The sequence below is a fragment of the Natrix helvetica genome, assembly GCF_964273705.1.
Source record: "Natrix helvetica genome assembly, chromosome: 1".
In the NCBI taxonomy this organism is placed as follows: Eukaryota; Metazoa; Chordata; class Lepidosauria; order Squamata; family Natricidae; genus Natrix; species Natrix helvetica.
Genome location: NC_138548.1, coordinates 245735876 through 245756940, shown reverse-complemented (window position 1 = coordinate 245756940; position 21065 = coordinate 245735876). Strand labels below are relative to the sequence as shown.

Sequence of the window (21065 nt, the reverse complement as noted above, 5' to 3'; positions counted from 1 at the left end):
CTGGGCTTTGATCTCTTGGGGCAACACAAGGACTCTAAACTGATGACACATGTAACTCTGACACCCCACCCCCCTCCTACAGCTCTGCCTGCTCTTTTCCTACAGGAAGGGATGGCAAACAATATGATAAGAGGAGCAAGGATATAATATCGAGCACTTATAGAGATGCAAGCAAACTGAAATTCACCTACTTGATGAAGCTGGAAGCGGCTGCAATGACAAAAAGCAAATCTGACTAACCTCTTCTGAAGGTAATGATTGCACTCAACGAAAGCAAAGGATTTTTCAGGCTGTTTGGGATGTAGGAGAATTTTTTCAGGGATACATTTGAATTGACCAGGAAACATTGCACTGAAGTACAATTGGTCGGTTTATTGACAGTGCTGGAGGCAAAGATAGGCTTAAAGAGGGAAGAGGTTACAGCCCTTCCTTATATCTTTATGCAAATTAGAGCACAATAATGATGGATCAGCAGCAAGGCATTTGATTAGATGAAGACAACAGCAAATATTTGAATATAAATGTGCCTAATGAAGTCACTGAGCCAACGGAGTGTATTTTGAAGTGGTAAGACAGGACTACAGGGACAGTAGAGGGTTGAAAGAACAAGGAGGCAATATTCCAGGAAGATAGTTTCTCTCTAAGGAGAAACTTGCTTTGGCTTTCTTGGAGTCCCAGGACTGCAGTTGAGGCCTAAGTGCAATGGCAGTTGGTTGAGACTGCTGAAGATGCTCGACCACTACTTCAGGCCCAAGCTGAGGTACAGTAGAAGATGAATGCTGTTGTGATTGGGGTGAGGTGAGGTGGGAAAATAAATGAGCATGAGAAGCTGGCGGCAGAGGTGGGTTGCTCCTGGTTCAGCCCAGATCGGGCGAAATGGGAATGGCGGCGGTGGGAAGCTCCGCCCACCTGCCCGAGTGCTTCTGAGCATGCGCAGAAGCATTGTGCGAGCACACGAGTGAGCACAAACAAACCAGTAGCGCTGGGATTTGCAACCCACCTCTGGCTGGCAGCATTTGACAGAGGCAGCTGCAACACTAGGGCTGAAGTCTGGCAGCTGGCTGAGGCTGCTGAAGGCTCTGGGCTTTTACTTCAGACCCAGCCATGGGGTTTCTACTGGCAAGTGCCACAGTGCAGGATTGGAATGGGGCAGCTGAGGCGTTGCATCACACTGCAGCATTTCTCCAACCTTTGTGCAACCTGCACTGGGCCTGCCAGAGCCTCCGACCCCACTGAGTCACCCCACACCTCTTACTTGGAACGCCATCTGCTTAACAGCCTGCAAGAACAACTTCAACTGGAAGTGCCGTGATTGCAGTGGTTAAGTTAAGTGGTCATGTAATGTCCTGCATAAGAACTGCTTCACTCAACAACCAAGATTCTGGTTCCAATTGTGATCATAAGTTGAGTGCTACCTGTAAGACTTGATTTATTGTCAGGCCCCCAAAACCAAGAAGGACATGTAGTGAATCTTCCAAGTATATTTCTTTATTGTTCCTCACCTACAGACAGAATCTTGCCCAACTAAAGGAAACCCCATGACCTCTTTCTCTCACATAACCTATCTGAACTGAGTTGTTGATTATTCCTCTGGGATGTACTTCTTCCCACCTCCTTACTACACTCCATCACATATATTCATTTTAAGGCATATGAACCATATTGGTAGAGAGGTGATATGATTTACGATTTCCATTTTTCTGCCTTTGGAAGCAACTAGAACTAGTGGTTGTAACCATTATAGCTTGCATAGTCACCTCATGGCTGCTGCTGTGTTGCAATATTTTCAGGGAGGGATTATTTTCAGGGGAGGGCTTATTTTAGTGCATGCACTCAAAAGTCCGATTGGGCTTATTATCTGGGTAGGTCTTATTTTCAGGGAAACAGGTTACTAAATGGTGAAATGTTAAATATGCCCAAACCCAGTGTTTTTCTTGTAAAATCTGGGTCCTTTTTCTATTCTGAGGATGAGTTTGCAGTTTCTACTTTACTAGCATGCCAATTTGGGAATTAATAATCATGTGTTTTCCTTTTTTTAAATTAAGCAAGATCTGACCTCTTCCTCTGGTGAAACATGGTTATTTCAACAGAATATCAGAGGTAAAAAGAAGTTACCAAGGTCTGTGGTTGAGATGAAAATGAAAGAAGATTCTGGAAACAACTTAGAAAGAGAAGCTACATATTTGTAAAACAAAGCATCTTACTTAAACAAGAACAATGAATCTTTTCTATGGCTTGATTTGGACTTTATTCCATGGTGAGAATTATTGGAACTGGGGAGTAGATTAGATTTGGTTTCAGCTACCTGCAACAAAGATATATGCACGTTGGACAATTTAGCCAATGATGTGGAGCACAGTTTCTCTCTGGTCCTTTTGGCAGATGACAAAATTGTGAAAGGAAGGCAGAAATACAAATATAGAACATTACAATCTAGGGGCATCCATTTATACTTCACGGTCGAATTGCAATATAGAAACTACAATGTGAGATAGAAACATATTAGAAGCTTTTGACTACAATTACATCAAGGAATTCAGGTAGGGCTGGGGGATGTTTTAGTCTACTGATCTGATGGCAGCTGGTTTCAGAATACATTGAAAAATTGGTGGGTAAGCAATATACCAGTTTTCTTTTTCTTTCTTTCTTTCTTTCTTTCTTTCTTTCTTTCTTTCTTTCTTTCTTTCTTTCTTTCTTTCTTTTTTTCTTGAAGAATGCATAGCCATTTAAACACCATTCTAAGTAAGTAATATAGATCCATTCTTTCTCAAATATTTTTGTGTTGGGTCAAAGGCAATCATTTTATTTTGAATTGATGTTGATGTTTCATATCCATGTTTCAATTTGTTATGTTTTCCTTAATCATCCTGTGTCTGGCAACCTTTTTCAGCCTATTTTCATACATCTAAACCTCAAATCTGGCATCATCAACAATGTTTAAAAAAAAGGGGGGGGGGATAGCCAGAAGCCTTGAAGATGTCTGTGTATTAGGACAAAGAAGAAATGAAGAGAAATCAAATCCTATAACAATGTCTGAACAATTAAAGATTAAGACTGTAAAAGGAAGAAATATAAAGCTGGCTTATTTGATCAAGGTTAAAATAAGATATGTTACTCTGGCTACTCTTTTTGGATTTTCTGCTGATCAAAGGATTGAAAAAACGTTTTATGGATTTATGTATAGATAAGAGATGGGATATGGGATAAAGCGATAAATGTTTGTAACCTAGGAGAGGATGAAGAGTTACTAAATTTGTTTAAACGTGATGAAAATTCGAAGTCACTTCTTTATATATTTCTTTTCCCTTTACCACGCTCTTACTTTTTTATTTCTTCTTTTTCCCTTGCCCTTTTTAGTCTTTCTAATGTTTTTTTCTTTCTCTAAATTTAGTTTATATTAAATTTTATTATAATAATTGCAAATTCTTAATAAAAATTAGCAAAAGGTTTCTACGGGAGTGGATTAGTGAAATGAGATTGACCAAAGAAAGTCTCCAGCAGTATGAAAGGCAACACTGATTATCAGCCTTTCTCTAGTGAAAAATCCATTTGTCTAAAATAAACATATTAAAATGGTAATGCATTCACAGGAAAAATGTGCATTGAGAAGCCTTCATTAGAGATAGTTATATAAATAAGAAGAAGGACAAACTGTACTCCATTCCAATGTCAAAACCGAAGAGGGCTTAGAAGGGATCCCACAGGGCTGGGCACGACCTTGAAAGCTTCCTACTCTTCATTCCTCCTGTTTTCCAAGCTTTGAGGCAGGCTGGCACAGTGGTTAGAGTACTGCAAGCTATTTGTGTTGACTGCCACCAGCAGTTCGACCATTCAATTCTCAACAGGCTCCAGGTTGACTGAGCCTCCCATCCTTCTGAGGTGGGTAAAATGAGGACCCAGATTGTTGGGGGCAATAGGCTGACTCTGTAAACCGCTTAGAGAGGGCTGTAAAGCACTGTGAAGTGGTATATAAGTCTAAGTGCTAATGCTATTGTTATTTCCTTTTGCCCCATGCATTTCTCTCATTTTCCTGGCCCGATTACCTCGGCTGCCTGTGAAATCTCCTTCTCTAAAGAAGTTTCATTCACTCTTGAAATAAGAAGTTCATATCTGTCCTGCTCATTCTTTGGTTCGTTTTTACCCCCCCCCCCTGTCTTTTTTTCAAATGGAGGCTAACATCTATGAACGCTGCTTGCTGAAAAGGGATTGCAGGCAGCCACTCGGTTCAGGCACAGGGGAGGCTGATTCATTTTGTCGACCGCTGCATTTCAAATTGAGGGAAATCCATGATGGACTCTCCTTAAGAAAAGTGATTATATAAATCAGCTTTGACTAACCTGGTGTCCTTCAGACATCTGGGACCAAATTTAATAGTTCGCAAGCCTTCTTAACTTGGGGATAACTGAAGATGAACCCTTCTGAAGAGCAATCTGTTTAGGGAAGATGAGTAAATTCTTTCCTCTTTATCCAATTAATTTCATGCAAGCTACAGAAACCTAAGTGGAACTCTGGATGCACTGTATCATTCTGGGGTCTGTGTTATTTTCAATTTTTAAGTAAAAACGGTTGTAACTGTTTTTCAGTTTGCTGGACACTGGAGCCTTCTGAATTAGTGATTTCATTTTCACCCCATGGGGGCTCAGCGACTATCCGCTGCAAATATAGAGGAGGGGATGAAGAAGCTGTCAAGTATTGGTGCAAAGAAGAAAAATTTAGATTCTGTTCTCGTAACCGCACCATCCGAACAACAGGATCAGAGACAGAGGTGAAGCAGAATGGCATGTCCATCAAAGACAACCATGCACTTCGTGAATTCAGTGTGGTCATGGGGAACCTCACTCACAACGATGCTGGGACTTACCTATGTGGGGTGGAGAGAAAATACGACATCTGGCAACCAGTGGAACTAATCGTTACTGCAGGTATCCTTTTGCTGTAGTTATTATTTTAGGAAGAGCGTTGTCGTGCAACCATAGGAAGATAATGCACTATTGTTTCTATCTAAACACTAGAACTGTGTACAGGTAGTCCTTGACTTACAACCATTTTTTTAGTGACCATTCCAAGCTACAACAGCACTGGAAAAAGTGACTTATGATCATTTTCCAAGCTTACCACTATGGTCACATGATCAAAATTCAACTGGCACATGTTTATGCGGGCTGCAGTGTCCCGGGGTCATGTGATCCCTTTTTGCAACCTTCTGACAAGCAAGGTCAACAGGGAAGCCAAATTCTCTGAACCACCGTTTAATAACTTCACAACTGTAACGATGCATTTCCCAACTGTGACAAGAAAGGTCGTAAAATGGGGCAAAGCTCACTTAACAAATGCCTCGCTTCTTAGCCACAGAAATTTTGGGCTCTGTTGATTTCGTAAATCGAGGACTCCTTGTTGCTATTCGTTATTGGTTTTGCTTAGATTTCAGAGAATTGCAGTTTCCATTTTAAACGACAACACCTTTATAGCCTCTTAATTTTCTAGAAATACTGTAAAGATGTATAAGAGCTGTGGTGTATTAATATGCATTAAGATGCATTAAGAGCCATAGTGAGCGCAGTAATTAGAATGCAGGACTGCAGGGCTAACTCACTGATCACTCCAGTAGTTCAATTCTGAGCAGCCCAAGGTTGACTCAGCCTTCCATCCTTCCCAGGTGGGTAAAATGAGGACCCAGATTGTTGGGGAAAATAAGATGACTCTATAAACAGCTTAGAGAGGGATGTAAAAGCACTATGAAGCAGTATATAAGTCTAAGTGCTATTGCTAATGCTATAAACAGTGTATCACAGCATCCCAGATGCTGCTACTTCTGGAAACTGCATTTAGGGGTATCGCCTGTTGTCCATCAGTATATTTAAAGCATGTACAGTCTTCTTGAAAAGCAATTTGGCTAGAAATAATATCCCAACACAATTATCTTTCAAAGGTACCTTTTAGATAAAATGAAAGGCTGGAGTGAATTGCCAAAATCCTATTAGTTGCTGTCTCTACCTGCTGTCCAGAGCAATGGCATAACTTCTCCAGGTTGGCTTGCCTCCATGCCAGTTACCCATTGCTTGAGTGAGCACGGGAGATTTCTCTGCAGGCACCTGCCATAGCAGCCACACAACTCATTGACTTGAGAGTCCTCAATAAAATTCCATGGTGCAGACAATTGAAAGTTGTGGGTGATACCACTATGCCAGGGTGAGAAGAGGATAGGAAAGCAAGTCCAGCAAGAGGAAGTCGCAGAATGACAGAGCTTCTCTTGCCTCATTGTAGACATCCGCCCACCCAAATATTCTTAGAGCCTTTCTGCCTCTAACTTATAACTGAAGAACTTATATCAGGGGTGTCAAACTCGATTTCATTGAGGGCCGCATCAGGATTGTATTTGACCTTGGGGAGTCGGGGTGGGCTTGGCCAGGGTGATCATAGCCTGCATGACGTCACTCATCAAGACTCCATTTTTGGCCACAATGGCCTCCTGTAGCCCTCTGAAGCCCTCTGCCAGCAAAAACGAAGACCGGGGGACCCACCCAGGCTCCATTTTCGCTGGCAGAGGGCTGCTGGAGGCCATTGCGGCCAAAAACAGAGCTCAAAAGGGCCGCGCAGAAGCACTACAGGCCGGTCCTTCGCTGTTTCTAGAGCAAGATCTAAGGCCTTGAGTTTGACATCCCTGTTTTATATGCACAAGCAAAGATAATTCCTCACTGTTTGTATTCTCTTCAATAAATGGTCTATTTTATCATGCAAGACTCGCTTTTATAACAACGAGAGGCAAGGTTTTGTTCTAACAATTTTGTGGAGAGAATTGCTTTGTTTTTTGCTCTTTCAAATGGCACATTTGTACACGACTAGTAATGTATAATATAATATACATAAACATTTTAAATTAATAGACCATTGTCTGGGTATTTTCAAAGGTGCAGCCAAGATGCACAACACAATACGTGGGATTTTCATAGATTTGGCCACAGATAGAAAGTACATCATGCTTGAACTCATGGATCACCGTGTCCTATATTTTCTAAACTGACTTTATTATTAACATGATATTTGAAACATTTGGTCCCGCTTTTTAATAACTACATACATCAGGAAATGTGAATGCATTCATTTTTATCTCCTGCATTAGTGTTTGACAAAAGATGTTATTGTCTATAGATGATGTTTCCACAACTACATCTAGAATCGAAGCATATGATACAGGAGAACCGAGCGAACCTCCGTTATCTCCTGAAAGGTATTCTAATTTCTTGCTTATATTTGATATTCCAAGGAAAATTCCAGATACTTCTTAAGTAAAACAGGATGCCAAACTCTACTGTAGCTTAGCAGCAATCTGATTACCTCTGGACAATCTCGCCATCGTTACCAAAAGCAAAGATTTGAAAATTCAGAACGCATGAAAGGCACTCATTAATTTTCCCCTCCTGCATGCCAAGGACCACAATTAGCACACCTTCTTTGTTCCTCTCACTCCACTGTTGTCCCCAATTCAGGTCTGAGCCTGGTGCCGAAGCCAATGATGGACGCCAGGCACAAAGTGCAGGTTTTCTGATTGCTTTTTATTGGAGTACTCCAAGGAAAAGGTTTCCTGGTCAAAAGGCCAAGAACCCAGAACAAAGGATTAAGAAAGCGTTATACATTTTCACTAAAGGAGAAGACAGGACAAGGTGAAATAATAAGAAATATCCTCTAATAAACATTTTAGCAATAATTCTACAATTTGTTCCATTGGTCTATAGCTGTCCCATTCCTAAGCCTTGACTACTGAATGCTCCAGGAGTTATCTAATAGACATTTCATTTGCTGCCGGCCATCTCTATTCCTAACTTTTAGCTGAGGTCTGCAAATTGTCTAATTCTTGTTACTTTTATCAACTTTCTAACTACCCATAATTGCTACAAGCTTTACACGTGCATATTTCCTGTTGATAAGCATTCTTTGTACTTGGGCAGGCAGACACACACACACACACACACCAATTACAGTCTTCCTGATTTACTTTCAAGTGTGTGCCATGGCCTTGCTTTAGCAGCCAGCCCATCACTACCAAAATATGATACTTCATACATTTGTTTATTGCTTTGCTGAATCTTTAAATTCCATTCTCCACTTACGGTGGGGAGCAGCTAATGCACAAGGAAACATATCAGAAAACACATCAATTAAAATATTTCGTAATACTAAGAAACACTCAAGTAAAGCAGAAAATACAAGAGCTCTATTAAAATTAGGAAACACTAGAAGCGCTTGTCTGGATGGTATAAGATCTCTTGCTTGAGCCAGGGGTTGGACTAGATGACCTCCAAGGTCCTTTCCAACCCTATTACTCTATGTTTTAGAGCAGAGGTTTCAAACTTGTTTTCATTGAGGGTCGCATCAGGGTTGTGTTTGACCTCAGAGGGCTGGGGTGTGTGGTCATGGTGGTCGTTGGCATGTTGGGTGTGGCCATGGTGGACATGACGTGGGACTCAAGTCAGGGGCACTTGTAGTGGCCAAGTGCTAAGGCAGATGTTCCCTGAGATGTTCCCTCACTCTCATTATAATCTCCTTCCTTCCTTTTCTTCTTCTTCCTTCCCCTCTTTCCTTCTTTTTCTATGTCTTTCCTCTTTCCCTTTCTCCTTTCCTGTCCCTTTCTCCTATTGTTTTGTTTTTAGATTGTTTTGATAGCCCTCTGGCAGTGAAAACGGAACTCATTTTGGGCCGCGACAGCCTCCTGCAGCCCTCTGCCAGCAGCCCCTCCAAGCTCCATTTTCACTGGCAGAGGCACCACAGGCCAGTCCTTTGCTATTTCCAGGCTGACCCTGCCAGCCAGATCTAAGCAACCTGTGGGCTGGATCCAGCCTGTGGGCCTTGAGTTTGACACCCCTATTCTAGAGCATTCAGAGCCTAAGCTATGTTAGGAAAAAGCCATTTTCTGGCAGGAATGACATAGGTAGTATGTTCTGCTAAAATGATTCTTATACCAACCAAAAACATTGTATCTCTAGATCAGTGACGTGCGGTGAGGTTTATGGCTGGTGAGGCACTGATACAGTGGTGGGTTTCAAATATTTTTAGACTTGTAGACTTCAACTCCCAGAATTCCACAGCCAGGCATGCTCAGTTCTGATTTAAAACGACAGCATTTGTTTTTCTCCTTTGCGAAATAAGTTTGCTTTTTTCATTTTCTTTTTCTTCTCCCTTCCCCTCCTTCCTCCCTCTCTCCCTTCCTCCTCCTCTCTCAAACACACACACGCACACACAGAAGTTGGATTGGACTATCTCTCCTACCCCCTTCCCTCTCTCACTCACTCTCAAACAAACACACATATACACAAAAGTTGGATTGGATATCTTTTCCAGTGGCTTGAAAGCAGCTCCTCTGCCATCCCCCCCATTCCCCTGCTGCCTTCCCCAAACACCTCCACCATTGCAAATACAGCCTGCTGTCTGGGTGGGAAATGCCTGGAATGAAATAAAGCCCACTCACTCACCTCCTGCTGGCAGGCTGGGGTGAGAGGCGAGGCAGAGAAGCCGGAGGGGAGCTGATCCGAGCCTTCCAAAAGAAAGAGGCTGGGGGAAAGTGTGTATGCTACAGCATGGCTCTTTGCCTGGCTTCCATGGATGACTCTGCTTAACTGTTTAAAAAAGCCTCTAAAAAGTGCCCTCTACTATGAGGCAGGAGAACTGCGTGCCTCCCCTAGGTCAGAATTTTTTAGGCTTTTAACCCTTGCTTAACTCTGCTCGAGTGATCATAAAACACCTAAAGTCAGACTAGATGAGGCATGCAGTTCTCCTGCCTCCTAGTAGAGGCCGCTTTTTAGAGGCTTTTTTTAACAGTTAAGCAGAGTCATCCATGGTGAGGCTGTGCCTCACTTGCCTCACATGACTGCACGTCACTGCTCTAGATGGTATAACATAAAGTACAGACCCCATCTATTTTCCTAGCTTACTTGAAGGTAATGGAAACTGTCCACCATTTTATCATTGTTTTTCAGATACTTCTCTGACTTCACTTTCCATTTGAAGATTAGCCTGACTTCCTTGCTGGGTTGAAGGGTAAGATAGACTAGGCCAGAGATCTTCAAACCTGGTAACTTTAAGACTTGTGGACTTTAACTCCCAGAATTCTCCAGCCAGCTTAAAATTGCCAAGTTTGGGGATCCCTGGACTAGGTCCATAGCACGTCATTTGAGAACTGATATGAGCAGCCCATGGTAATTCTTTGGAGGTGTTTGCTACATCTTCTCGGACATATCAGACAAATTTACCCTCCCCTAAATATGCTCTTCTATGATGCTTATATCCCCAAATTATTATATAATTATAATTTTCTCTGTTGTAATAGATGTTTGCAATGCTTTCTGGATTTTTTCCCTAGCTTCATGCTCCATTACTTCTCCATTTTGGCTCAGAGGTTCCTGACATTTACAAACGAACACTTGATTTTTCTCTGTTCGGTACCTTTTCTTTTGTGACATTATGTATTCATTTCATATTATTTATTATTTATTTATTAGAATATGCACCTGTACACACATACATATACACATATATACATGGCTACATAGAGATAGATAAATATCTTTGTGTGTGTGAGAGAGAGAGAGATAAGAGAGGGGGGAGAGAGATGAGGTGTGTGTGTGTGTGTGTGTGTGTGTGTGTGTGTGTGTGTGAAAGAGAGAGAGAGAGAGAGAGAGAGAGAGAGAGAGAGAGAGAGAGAGAGAGAGAGAGAGAGAGAGAGAGAGATGAGGTAGATGGAGAATGGAGGTGTGGTATTGTACTTAGAATAGATATCATCACAATATTCAGGGAAGTTCACAGTCCATAAATACAAATAAAACAGCACCATTCATCCCCATAAAATTCCAGAAAGCTACCTTATAACATTGTAATCAAACTCAAAAATAAACACCGAAATTAAAAATAAAATTAAAAATCACTACCAACCAAGTAGCCACGTACATTCTAAACACCCAATAGAATAAAACATCTTGCCATATTCCTGAAAATGAATAGACTAAGGACCATCTGTAGGCAAGCTATTTTTGTCAGCCACTACGACAGCCTAACTCTGGGTTCCCCCTCCACCCCTTGTGAATGGATGTGAAGCATCTGTTTCACAGCTGAACACACAGGATATATTTCTGTTTGAAGAAGAGGATACCATAAGTAACTAAGAGTTAAAACATGTGGACTTCCTAAGTTAACACCAGCACTTTGAATAATGTTTGGAAACCTATTTGCAGACGATGCAAAAGAACAAGTATTCCATAGCTGCATTTTCCACCAACTGAAGTTTTTGTATAACTTTCCTAAGCAGCTCCAAATAGAATACAGTAGTCTAACCTCAAGGTGATGAGGACATCACTAAGGCCTCTGCTCCAGAAAGAACTACAAGTGGCACAGTAGATCAAGCTGGACAAACCCTGGCCATAACATAAATCTGGTCATCAAACAGGAGCCAAGACTCCAGGGAATCCCCAAGTTGTCCACCAATCCACTCTTTCAAGGAGAGTGCATCTTTATCCAAAGCTAGTATACAAGCTTCCAAGGAACCTACTGATTTCTGGACTAACTACATATTGCCCAGATTTTGTTTTATCCCAGCCAGTTACTCACAGCCTTCAATCACTAGGAGAAGACCTCCAGAGCATCTCCAATGTGGCTTGGGCTATAGATCTATAACTGGGTATCAGCAAAATATCAATGATGCCTCACCCCAAACCAACAGGGTGGATTTTTAGATGAAGCTGTCTTCCAGCATTGACACACAAAGATGGACTAGGAGTGTTCCCGCCAACTATCTCAGATTTCCGAGCTTAACAAGGTTTGTGGTAGAACTGCCTGCCAAATCACTAAGGTAATCCTCAAGCCCATGCCCCAAATCAACTGGATCTATCAGGCAGCTGAGATGGACCATGCAATTTGAACCTCCATCCTCACAGAGGCCAAAGATGCCAACATGTCATGTGTGGAAAAGTAAACGATTTGATTTTGCAAAGGACTGATCATGATGTCCTATATTTTCAGCTCACATAATAGCTACTCTGACCAGATGCAACTTATATCCACCTGTCCAAGGTGATGGATTAGATGCATTGATTTGAAGTACTTTATTTCCCTTTCAACTTTTTTTTTAATCTTCATCCTCTAAGAAAGATTCTTCCTGATCTGGAGGCAGGATTGTTTTTTTAGTATCTTACCCAGTAAACAAAATCTGACTTCTAGGACTATTCAACCTGTCTGCACCATGATCCTTAGCTCTTCTTTAGAGCTTTCCACAACCACTTAGATGACATGAATTAGATGGTGAGACATGTAGCAGAATTTCTAATTGTGAACATAAATTATAAGTAGATCTATATAAAAGGAGATGGTTCTTTACATAGCCTGAGTGCAGACACAAATGACGTGTAAATCAAAAAAATAATATTTTGAGTACAGGAGAGTAATCCTACTCCTTGATGGACAATAAACAGGAAAATAATGGTCAATGATGGTGAAGCAAATATGGGACTTCATTTGTTCTATTTGTACTAAAAGATCAATGTAAATTAAAAGTGAAATAAATGAGTGGCTTATGTATACTCATGTTACTTGTCATAATGAAGAACAATTTAAAATAAAATGTTGGAACTTTTCTCTGTTTATAAAACTCAGAAACCTTGATTTTATCCTGTTCATCCTGAAAATACCCATCTTTTTAATTATACTGGCTGCTATACTTTGGGTGCATATATGGTACAGGAGAAGAAAACACCCCAGTGTCCCAACTCCAGAGACAGAAGGAGCCAAAGGATAACTAATGACTTCGTTTCATTCAATTGCATCATTAACTTCCAGAGTTTCCAGGTATGTCAGGACAATTTGCAAGTAGTTTGAAGGTAGATCAGACAAATGCATTTTGTGCCTCTCCAGTGCTGAGATCCAATTTTGTGTAAGAAAGCTTACCTAGATTCTTAAGATTGGAAAAGTTCTTCATAAATATGGGTTGTTATTCTAAATTGAGTCAGATCAGATTTCCCAGAAATGTTATCGCATCAGCCACAGCACAGACACAAGATAATTCTTTTGCCAACCATGTGTATCTATTATAGTCATTTGCGAAATCTTTTATATTGACCTATAAAAATGTATCAAGCTACCTAGAATGTTTATTGACACCAAACTGTCAAACTGTCTGACTCTGACATTATTTCCTACATAATAATACATACATGCTCTAAAAAATAAGCCAGTAATCATTAATAGCCTAAGCAATCATTTAAACAATTGCAGGTTTTTTTTCATGATCAAAAATAGCTCTTGAGATGAAGGTCATAGAAATATCAAGATAATAAGGACTAAAGGCAATTATGCGGATGTTATTCCTTTAACAAATAATATTTTTGTTGCTTTCTAGTAGCTGCCTCTTTCTCACCTTGGAGAGGACCAAGAACTTGATCTGCTGATTTCACACCAAGAAGTTTCATGAGTGCTCTAATAATGATGGCTGTGGCCAGGACCTTCCCAACGACTTTATGAAAGACTAGGAGAGAAGGAAAAAAAGCTTTGGTTAATCTACATCATTCGATGGTAAATCAGCAACATACACCAGAGAAAATACATAGCTGAGGTTGAAGCTTTCATTCTTCTTTGCTTATGGACTCTTTTACTACCAGTTTGGGTGCGATCCCGCGCGTGCTTGCGTCCGTGTGCGACACTTCTGCTCATGCACAGAAGCGTCCGGGTGGGTGGGCGGAGCCTCCCGCTGTCACTACTACCATTTCGCCTGATCCGGGCTGAACTGGCAGCAATTTCTTATCGCCCTCTTTCATCTCCTGAACATACTTTACATGGTCTGTAGCTCAACTGTGCTCTTTCAAAAGGCAACTGGGCTATGTTTTTTCCCTTGAGGAAGAAGACGTTTCACTGCTCATCCAAGAAGCTTCATCAGTTCTGAGTGGATGGTGAGGGGGGAATGAAAGGATTCTCAGAACTAATTCTTCTGAGAACTAATTCTCCCATCCCCCACCAGCTCAAACTGATGAAGCTTCTTGGATGAGAAGCAAAATGTCTTGTCTTCCTTAAGGGGAAAAAAAAATACACAGTCCAGTTACCTTTTGAAAAAGCACATTTGAGACATCCACGTCCTGGATGACTGAAATCTCCATAGACATGGTCTGTAGCTGCCTTCTCAACATTTGAACTACAATTCCCAGCATCCATCTCCATCACCATTCATCATTTAGCTAGGGATGCTTATATAAGTACATGTATTACATTTTCAACCTCCAAGGTCTTTCAGCAGGATTTATTAGGTCAGATGAATTCTTAAGTCTATTCTCAATAGCTGCAAATGCTGAAGCATTTGCTTTCTGATTAAATACAGGAGAGAAAAACAATTTAGGGTCCACGGAGCCATCTAGGCAAGATAGAGGAGAGCCGTGGTAGTCCAAAATCTGATAACCGTTACATGAGGTTTTTGTGAACTACAGCTGCCTGGTAAGCTACAGCAGATGGAATGAGCTGTGTCTCACAATGGCACATCATAAAATGTGTTCGCCTATCAGGGTGATAGAAAAAAAAGTATGTATCTGCATTTGTAAGGGAAAATTCGGAAATACATTTGGCTTGGCTGGTTTTTGTTTTTAATAGTTAGTGTGTTTATAAGTGTAAATATCCTTGCTATCTAGTGATCATCATTGTGCACCAAGACAGCAATTGCTGTCCCCGTCTTTGCCAACTTTTGCAGTTTTTTCCAAAGAAAAAGAGATTAGCACTATAGGTAGAAAGGGAGGGGGAGGGATAACACAATGGAGCTACTATTCTTGCTTACTCCTGGGCCACTCTCGCCAGATGAGAACAATCAATATAGCTCAGTGCATCCTAGGCTCCATTTCCCATACAGCACAAATAAATATATGTAAATATATGTATTCTGTACAGTAAATGTCAGCATCCTGTTGAAGATGACTGTAAATCTAAAAAAAATATTAAATTGTCAGTAGAAGACATAAATGGCAGTAATAACAATTAATAGTGCAAATGAATTGTAATGCCATCACCACCACCATCATGATGGGATATTTACCAGTACATTTACCAGTACAAGTTCAGTCTTTCCCAACCTGGCATCCTCCAAATGTCTATGGAGATTCTCAGTCATCCTGGTCATGGTTGTCCCAAAGGTGCTTTTTCAAGAGGCAACGGGACTTTCTGGTTTTTCGTTTTTTTTCTTTGAAGACATTTTGTTTCTCATCCAAGAAGCTTCTTGCATGAGATGTCAAAGTCTTCAAAGAAAAACCTGAAAGTCCAATTGCCTCTTGAAAAAGCACTTTTGGGATACTCTCAAAATGTTTTGGGCTATAGTTCCTACAAACATTCCCAAGAAAATTGCAGGGACTTGTCCAGACAATCAGCCAGAGTCAAAACTGATTCCAAAGCACACAGACACACAAGGGACAAAGCTTGTTGGATGAGGAGTATCACTGCGATCATACCATCCATAAACGTACACATGTAATCTACTGAGGGTAATCAGATAATGTTGAGCTTTCTGCAAACATCAGAAACATTTGTTTTCACAAACTCTAAACCTGACCACTGGCCCCAGTGGGTTTCACACCGAATGTTATGAGGTATTTCCAGCTGTTAGATTTTATTTTTTACTGGAGTCATTTGGAAATGAGTGGCTAGGAAGATGACAAGAGGACAAGATTGAGCTGTTTGAATGAACCACGTTTAAGCCATTTCCTTTGATGATAAGATCATCATTCATGAATCAATCCATTTTCCCCCCTGTACTAGGATTGATATTTCTAGTGAGCTCACTAACCTCAGAAGTCAATAGAATGTGTCAGCAGTTATTTCGCAAATAATGATTCCAAGTTACAATACCTTTGGCTCTTTTCTGCACACCTCAATTCCAACACAAATGGCTCAAAAAGTCTCCAGAGATAATCACGCTGCTTTCTCAATAGCAGCACTCGTATCCATTCCTGTCCCTCAAAAATAGTTGATAGTTTGTGCTTGGGGTGTAATGAACCAGAAGGTTGGATTTGTCCTGACATACTAATGGTGGGTTAAAGGTTACTGGACAAGTAGTCTTTTGAGGTGAAACAAATCTCACCAAATACATGCTAAATCTCTAGCGCAGGATTGGCTAGCTGGGGAATTCTGGGAGTTGAAGTCCACAGGTCTTGTAGTTGCCAAGATTGGACACCACTGCTCTACTGGGAATGCTATGCTGAGTTTTTGATAGCATCTTACCGCCAATCACTGACATTTGTGTGTGTGCACATGTACGGTAAGCCTTTGGAGCTAGACAGCAGTGAGGCAGAGGAACAGCTGGAGCCTGTTCCCCGTGTGCTCATGTCCAGAGCTGCCAGAAGACAAGAGCAGCTGAGAAAAGAGTGTTGACTTGGGAGGAAAGCCACAGGTGTACGGTGAATGGCCCCTCCCATAGGAAATAAAAGAGGAGCGAAAGGGGAGTGGGCTTTTGCAGGAAACAATTCATTTGTTTGTTCGTTAGTTCATTTCAGGAATGTGAAGACCTGTCCATGAATCTCAGAGACTCTGTGCCAAGTCTTTCCTCGCACAGCACTGCGTTTGGAAAAAAATTTCATGGCAGCTTTCCAAGTTAGATAAGGTCTGTGGTCATAACTTCACCTTTGAAAGACTGTTTACCAGACCTTTGCTGAATGTGAATGAGAGGAATTCGCATTAGTTTAATAAAAGGGGTTTTGTCAGGACCAGAAGTCTGCTTCGTACTTTTTGGGGAAACCTAAGTCAGAATAACAAGTGTCGGCCTGGTGGAAACAGCAATCCCTCAGCGAGGTACATGGCCTAGACACTGTTGGACTTCTGTAAGACTGTGAAGACCTGGCTGTTTTTCCAGATGTTCAAGCCAAGAGGTTAACTGGTGGCACAGTGGTTAGAATGCAGCATTGCAGACAAAATTCTGCCCACAGCCTGCAGTTCGATGCGGATGGGGCTCAAAGTTGACTCAGCCTTCCATCCTTCCGAGGAGGATCAAGATTGTTTGGGGGCAACATGCAAATAATATTACATTGTAAACCACCCAGAGAATGTCATAAGGCACTATGGGGTAGTATATAAATCTAAATGCTATTGCCATTAAGCGAGCCCTATAGTAGAGGATGATGTGTTTAATGAATGGAAGAGATCCTTACTTGGGATACCATGAGTCATTGCTATAATTGTTGAGTCTTAACCTTTGTACATCACCCAAAGTCACTATTGTGGGATGGGGGGGTCATATAAATTATTTAAATACATAAATAAAATGAAATCTTCAGCCATGACATCTAAGACCTATTACTTGAATTTTATAGCTGCCTAGATAATTCTTTTTTCCCCCTCTCAATTCTTTTTTTTCCCCCTAAAGGGCATTTTCAACAACCATATATTTGAAAGTTTCATCAGCAAGAGAAAATAGACATGTTTAACCCCAACTTGCAGTATCCATAGTTGATGTTGACTATAGACATTTGAACGATGCTATGATGAGCAATGATAGGGATGTTTTTGTCCTGAAGCATCGGATTCGGATGTTCTGGGAGTTTTATATATCTGCCAGATATAACAATCTCATCTGAAAGCTACTATTTTTTTAAAAGCTTCACATAGTCTTTTTTTCCATATTATTCTAAAAATAGGACAACTTTCTCCAGCTCACAAATCTATCCAAGCATATTTCTTTTTGACAGTCATTGAAACTAATGTGGAAAAGAAACATTTTATGAACAGTTCCCAAATCTTCACAAACAGCAGTAAATAATACACTCTTTTTCATGTAATTAACTAACTTGATAATGAGATTGAAGTCTTTTTGTTGCCTGCTGGGCAGAGCTTTGCAAACAGGTGCGTGATTAGTTACACATTAAAATATCCAAAACATGTGAAAATGTCCTTTCCTTCCCCCCCCCCAAATCCCAGTCATGAACCCAGCATTAATGGACCATTTATCAGTTCAATCCCCAACCCATTTTTTTGTTTCTGATTGTTTTGACACAGCTCCAAAGGTATTACTTTCAATAATTGTTTTCAAGGCTCACCAAAAAGCAGAATTTCTTCTTTCATTTTATCTAACTACATAGCATGTCTCATATAAACAAGTAGCTGAGCACCAACAAATGATTCATCACCATTAATGGCAAAAAGAGAAATGATTTCATGTCTTCCAAAATTTTGATTCCATTTTTGAATTGGAATTCTCTAGAACTCTTTAACAATTTCCCGTCAAAGAATATGTCAGCTCCGGTGAGCCCATAGGCCCGAAGCTGCCATTTGGGCTGTGGGAGCTGCCGGGAATTATGCTTACCAGCTGGGGATCTCCCTTCTCCACAAGCAATCCAGCTGAGAACTCTCCATAACCCTCCATGACTGATTGCCAGGTGGTTTTCACTGTGGGTCACAAGGTGATGGGTGTGCGCGCATGTGGGGGCGGGATAAACTGCATTTTCAAACCGTCTCTGTGTTTGGCTTTTTTCCTTAACCGTTTGGAACCTGACAGAATAATGCTGATGGCACTCCGTGTTCCTTGTCCCAGTTCAAAAAGGAGTCACGTACCATTTTTTTCAAGAACGTGGCCTTCCAATCAGCCTCCAACTCATTGCCAGGCCACTGCTGATTCAAGAAGTTCCAACTTGAAAACACATTTTCCTAGGACAATGAGTGGACGTTCTATGTTGCAGGAAGGTTGTTTTCAGATATTGGTGGTCAGCTGCATTGACTAGCTGTAGGACTGCCCCTCCCCCATTCAGTTGCTAAGTTCTGTGGCTATTTAGCTGCTGGAAACAAAGGAACCTCACCCAGCAAGTTTTGATGCTTCCCATTATTGAAATGGAATGGCCTGTGTTGGTCCAGCAGCAGAAGTTGCCCCTAAAGAGGGAATAAGTATGAGGTGTTGGATGGCACACATTTTCTAGGCATTTTTTGATATTAGTTAGGCTTCATCCTTTTTTTTCTGTCAAGGAAAGAAACAGATTGAGTCAGTCAATAGTCAATCGGAGTTCTCCCTTGAGACATGAAGAACCAGGCTGAAGTGATCCTACTTCTGACACATTATACAAAGATCTAGCTGTTGTGATTGGGGTTAATGTCAAGGTTCCAAGTAACACTCCCAACAAAAGAAGGCTTGAGTTCCCTCAAAGTTCCATTTTATGAGAGATGTCATATTGGCCCATCTGGGAAAACCCGAATCTGAAAGCTTCCAGGTTTTCCCCAAAAGAAAATTCAAGTCCCTGCCCAGCACCCACATGGTCCAATCAGGCACCATCTAAAACTGGAGATGCCTCCCAGTCACCCCATCGCAGCTGCAGAGCAAGATGGCCTTGACTTTTTGAGAAAGACTGTTATTTTGACTATACAACACTCACACTCTATCTAATCCTCCCTTCCATTTTCCCCACAGTAGAAAATGTGGCAGGTCTGAAGGTCCAAATGTAAAAGATGGCTTCCAGGTCTGACAGCTGTCTTGAGAAGGCTGAAATGCTGGGAAAGGTGAAGGGAAAGAAAAGAAGAGAACAATCAGTAGTAAGGTGGATGGAGACAGTTATATTGTTAATGGATGCCCTGTCGTAAGGCCTAAAGGACAGTTTGTCATGGAGAAGAAATCCAAGTGATTGCTAAGAGTTGGAAAACACTTAATAGTAGATAATCAGTCAATCAATCAATCAAGCACTCAAGCAAGCAATCCATAGTCAACCATAGCATAATGTCATGTACGTTCTCAGATACAAGTAGTCCTCAACTTACAACCACAATCGAGCCCAAAATTTATGTTGCTAAGTGAGAAATTTGTTGTGAGTTTTGCCCCATTTTATGACTTTTCTTGTCCCGTTTGTTAAGTGACCCACTGCAGTTGTTAAATCAGGAACACCGTTGCTAAGTGAATCTGGCTTTCCCATTGACTTTGCTTGTAGAAGGTCACAAAAGGAGATCACATGACCCCAGAGCACTGCAGCACTGCAGCCTTCGTAAATATGAACCAGTTGCCAAGCATCCGAATGTAAATCACGTGACCATGAGGAGTGAATCGTAAGTGTGAAAAATGATCCTAAGTCACTTTTTCAGCATTGTTGTAACTTTGCATGGTCACTAACAGTGGTGGGATACAACCGGTACACCCCGGTATGAGCATACCGGTGCCTGCTGGGAGCACCAGGTACCATTCCAGTACGGTGCTCGGGAGGGCCCACCCGACCGACCGCTCTCCTTACCATTATTTGAGCCGATCGGGGCATTAGCGCACGCACACGGAGCATACGGCACCTGAGTTACGGTCCACTAAGCAGCTGGAGCATTGCGGGTGGTAGGTACACATGTGTGCACTGTACGAGTGGTGGGTGCCCAGCTCCATTGCACCGTACCGGTTGCAACAGGATCCAGAATCCACCACTGGTCATTAAGCAAATTGTTGTAAGTCACGGACTACCTGTAGCTAGAAATGTTGTTGCGGGGGGGGGGGGGGTGTTGGTAGCTGATAGCAGAACCCTGAAATAGTATAAAGTACTTCCCCATAGGAAAGGGCATCTACTGCTCAACAGGCAAGAAGGAGACTGGTGGTGACAACAGGAGAAAAAAAAAGGACAAAGGTAAAATGATGGGCAGACAGAGACAAACCTGGACATTGCTGGCTGTTGAAAGTTTGTTCCTGGTCTAAGAAGAGGCTGGGACAAGAATCAGGGTGGGTTGCTGGGGGTTCTCACTGGTTCAAGCGATCCTCTAGCTAGGATTCTGTCCAGTTCGGCAAACCCCCAAATGCCACCCCTGGCTGGCCATGCCGACCCTGCCCCTCCCATCCCACCCCTCCCAGGAGTCTCCAGGCAGCCCATTCATCATGCCAGGTAACTGCAGGGCCCACACGGATGCTTTGGGAGGGTGAAAAATGGGCCTACCAGAAGTTCCAGAAGTCCAGAAATGGGTCTGTTTCCAACCTCCAGGGAGCCTCTGGAGCCTGGGGGAAGCAGTTTTCGCCCTCCCGGAGGCTCGAGAAAAGACTTCAAAGCCTGGGGTGGGCAAAAAATGCCCCCTCCCCCACTATGGTGCAGGAGGCCAACAAGGCCATGCCTACCATGGCTATG

At 41.8% G+C, this 21065-nt stretch overlaps 1 protein-coding gene across 2 annotated transcripts; it reads left to right on the top strand.

The window, feature by feature from the left end:
* The first annotated feature begins 1948 nt into the window (after positions 1 to 1948).
* On the top strand, positions 1949 to 13766 carry LOC309395233 (CMRF35-like molecule 5). 2 transcript variants are annotated; one of them, XM_081959226.1, is made up of 5 exons: positions 1949 to 2257; positions 4584 to 4922; positions 7150 to 7228; positions 12724 to 12828; positions 13379 to 13766. In XM_081959226.1, exons 1-4 carry the CDS (start codon positions 2218 to 2220, stop codon positions 12776 to 12778), a joined length of 513 nt encoding a protein of 170 aa, XP_081815352.1. In that variant the 5' UTR covers positions 1949 to 2217; the 3' UTR covers positions 12779 to 12828; positions 13379 to 13766. The 2 variants fall into 2 exon arrangements, with proteins under 2 accessions (XP_081815352.1, XP_081815351.1); XM_081959225.1 differs by having other exon boundaries at positions 1951 to 2257; positions 12637 to 12828.
* The last annotated feature ends 7299 nt before the right edge of the window (positions 13767 to 21065 follow it).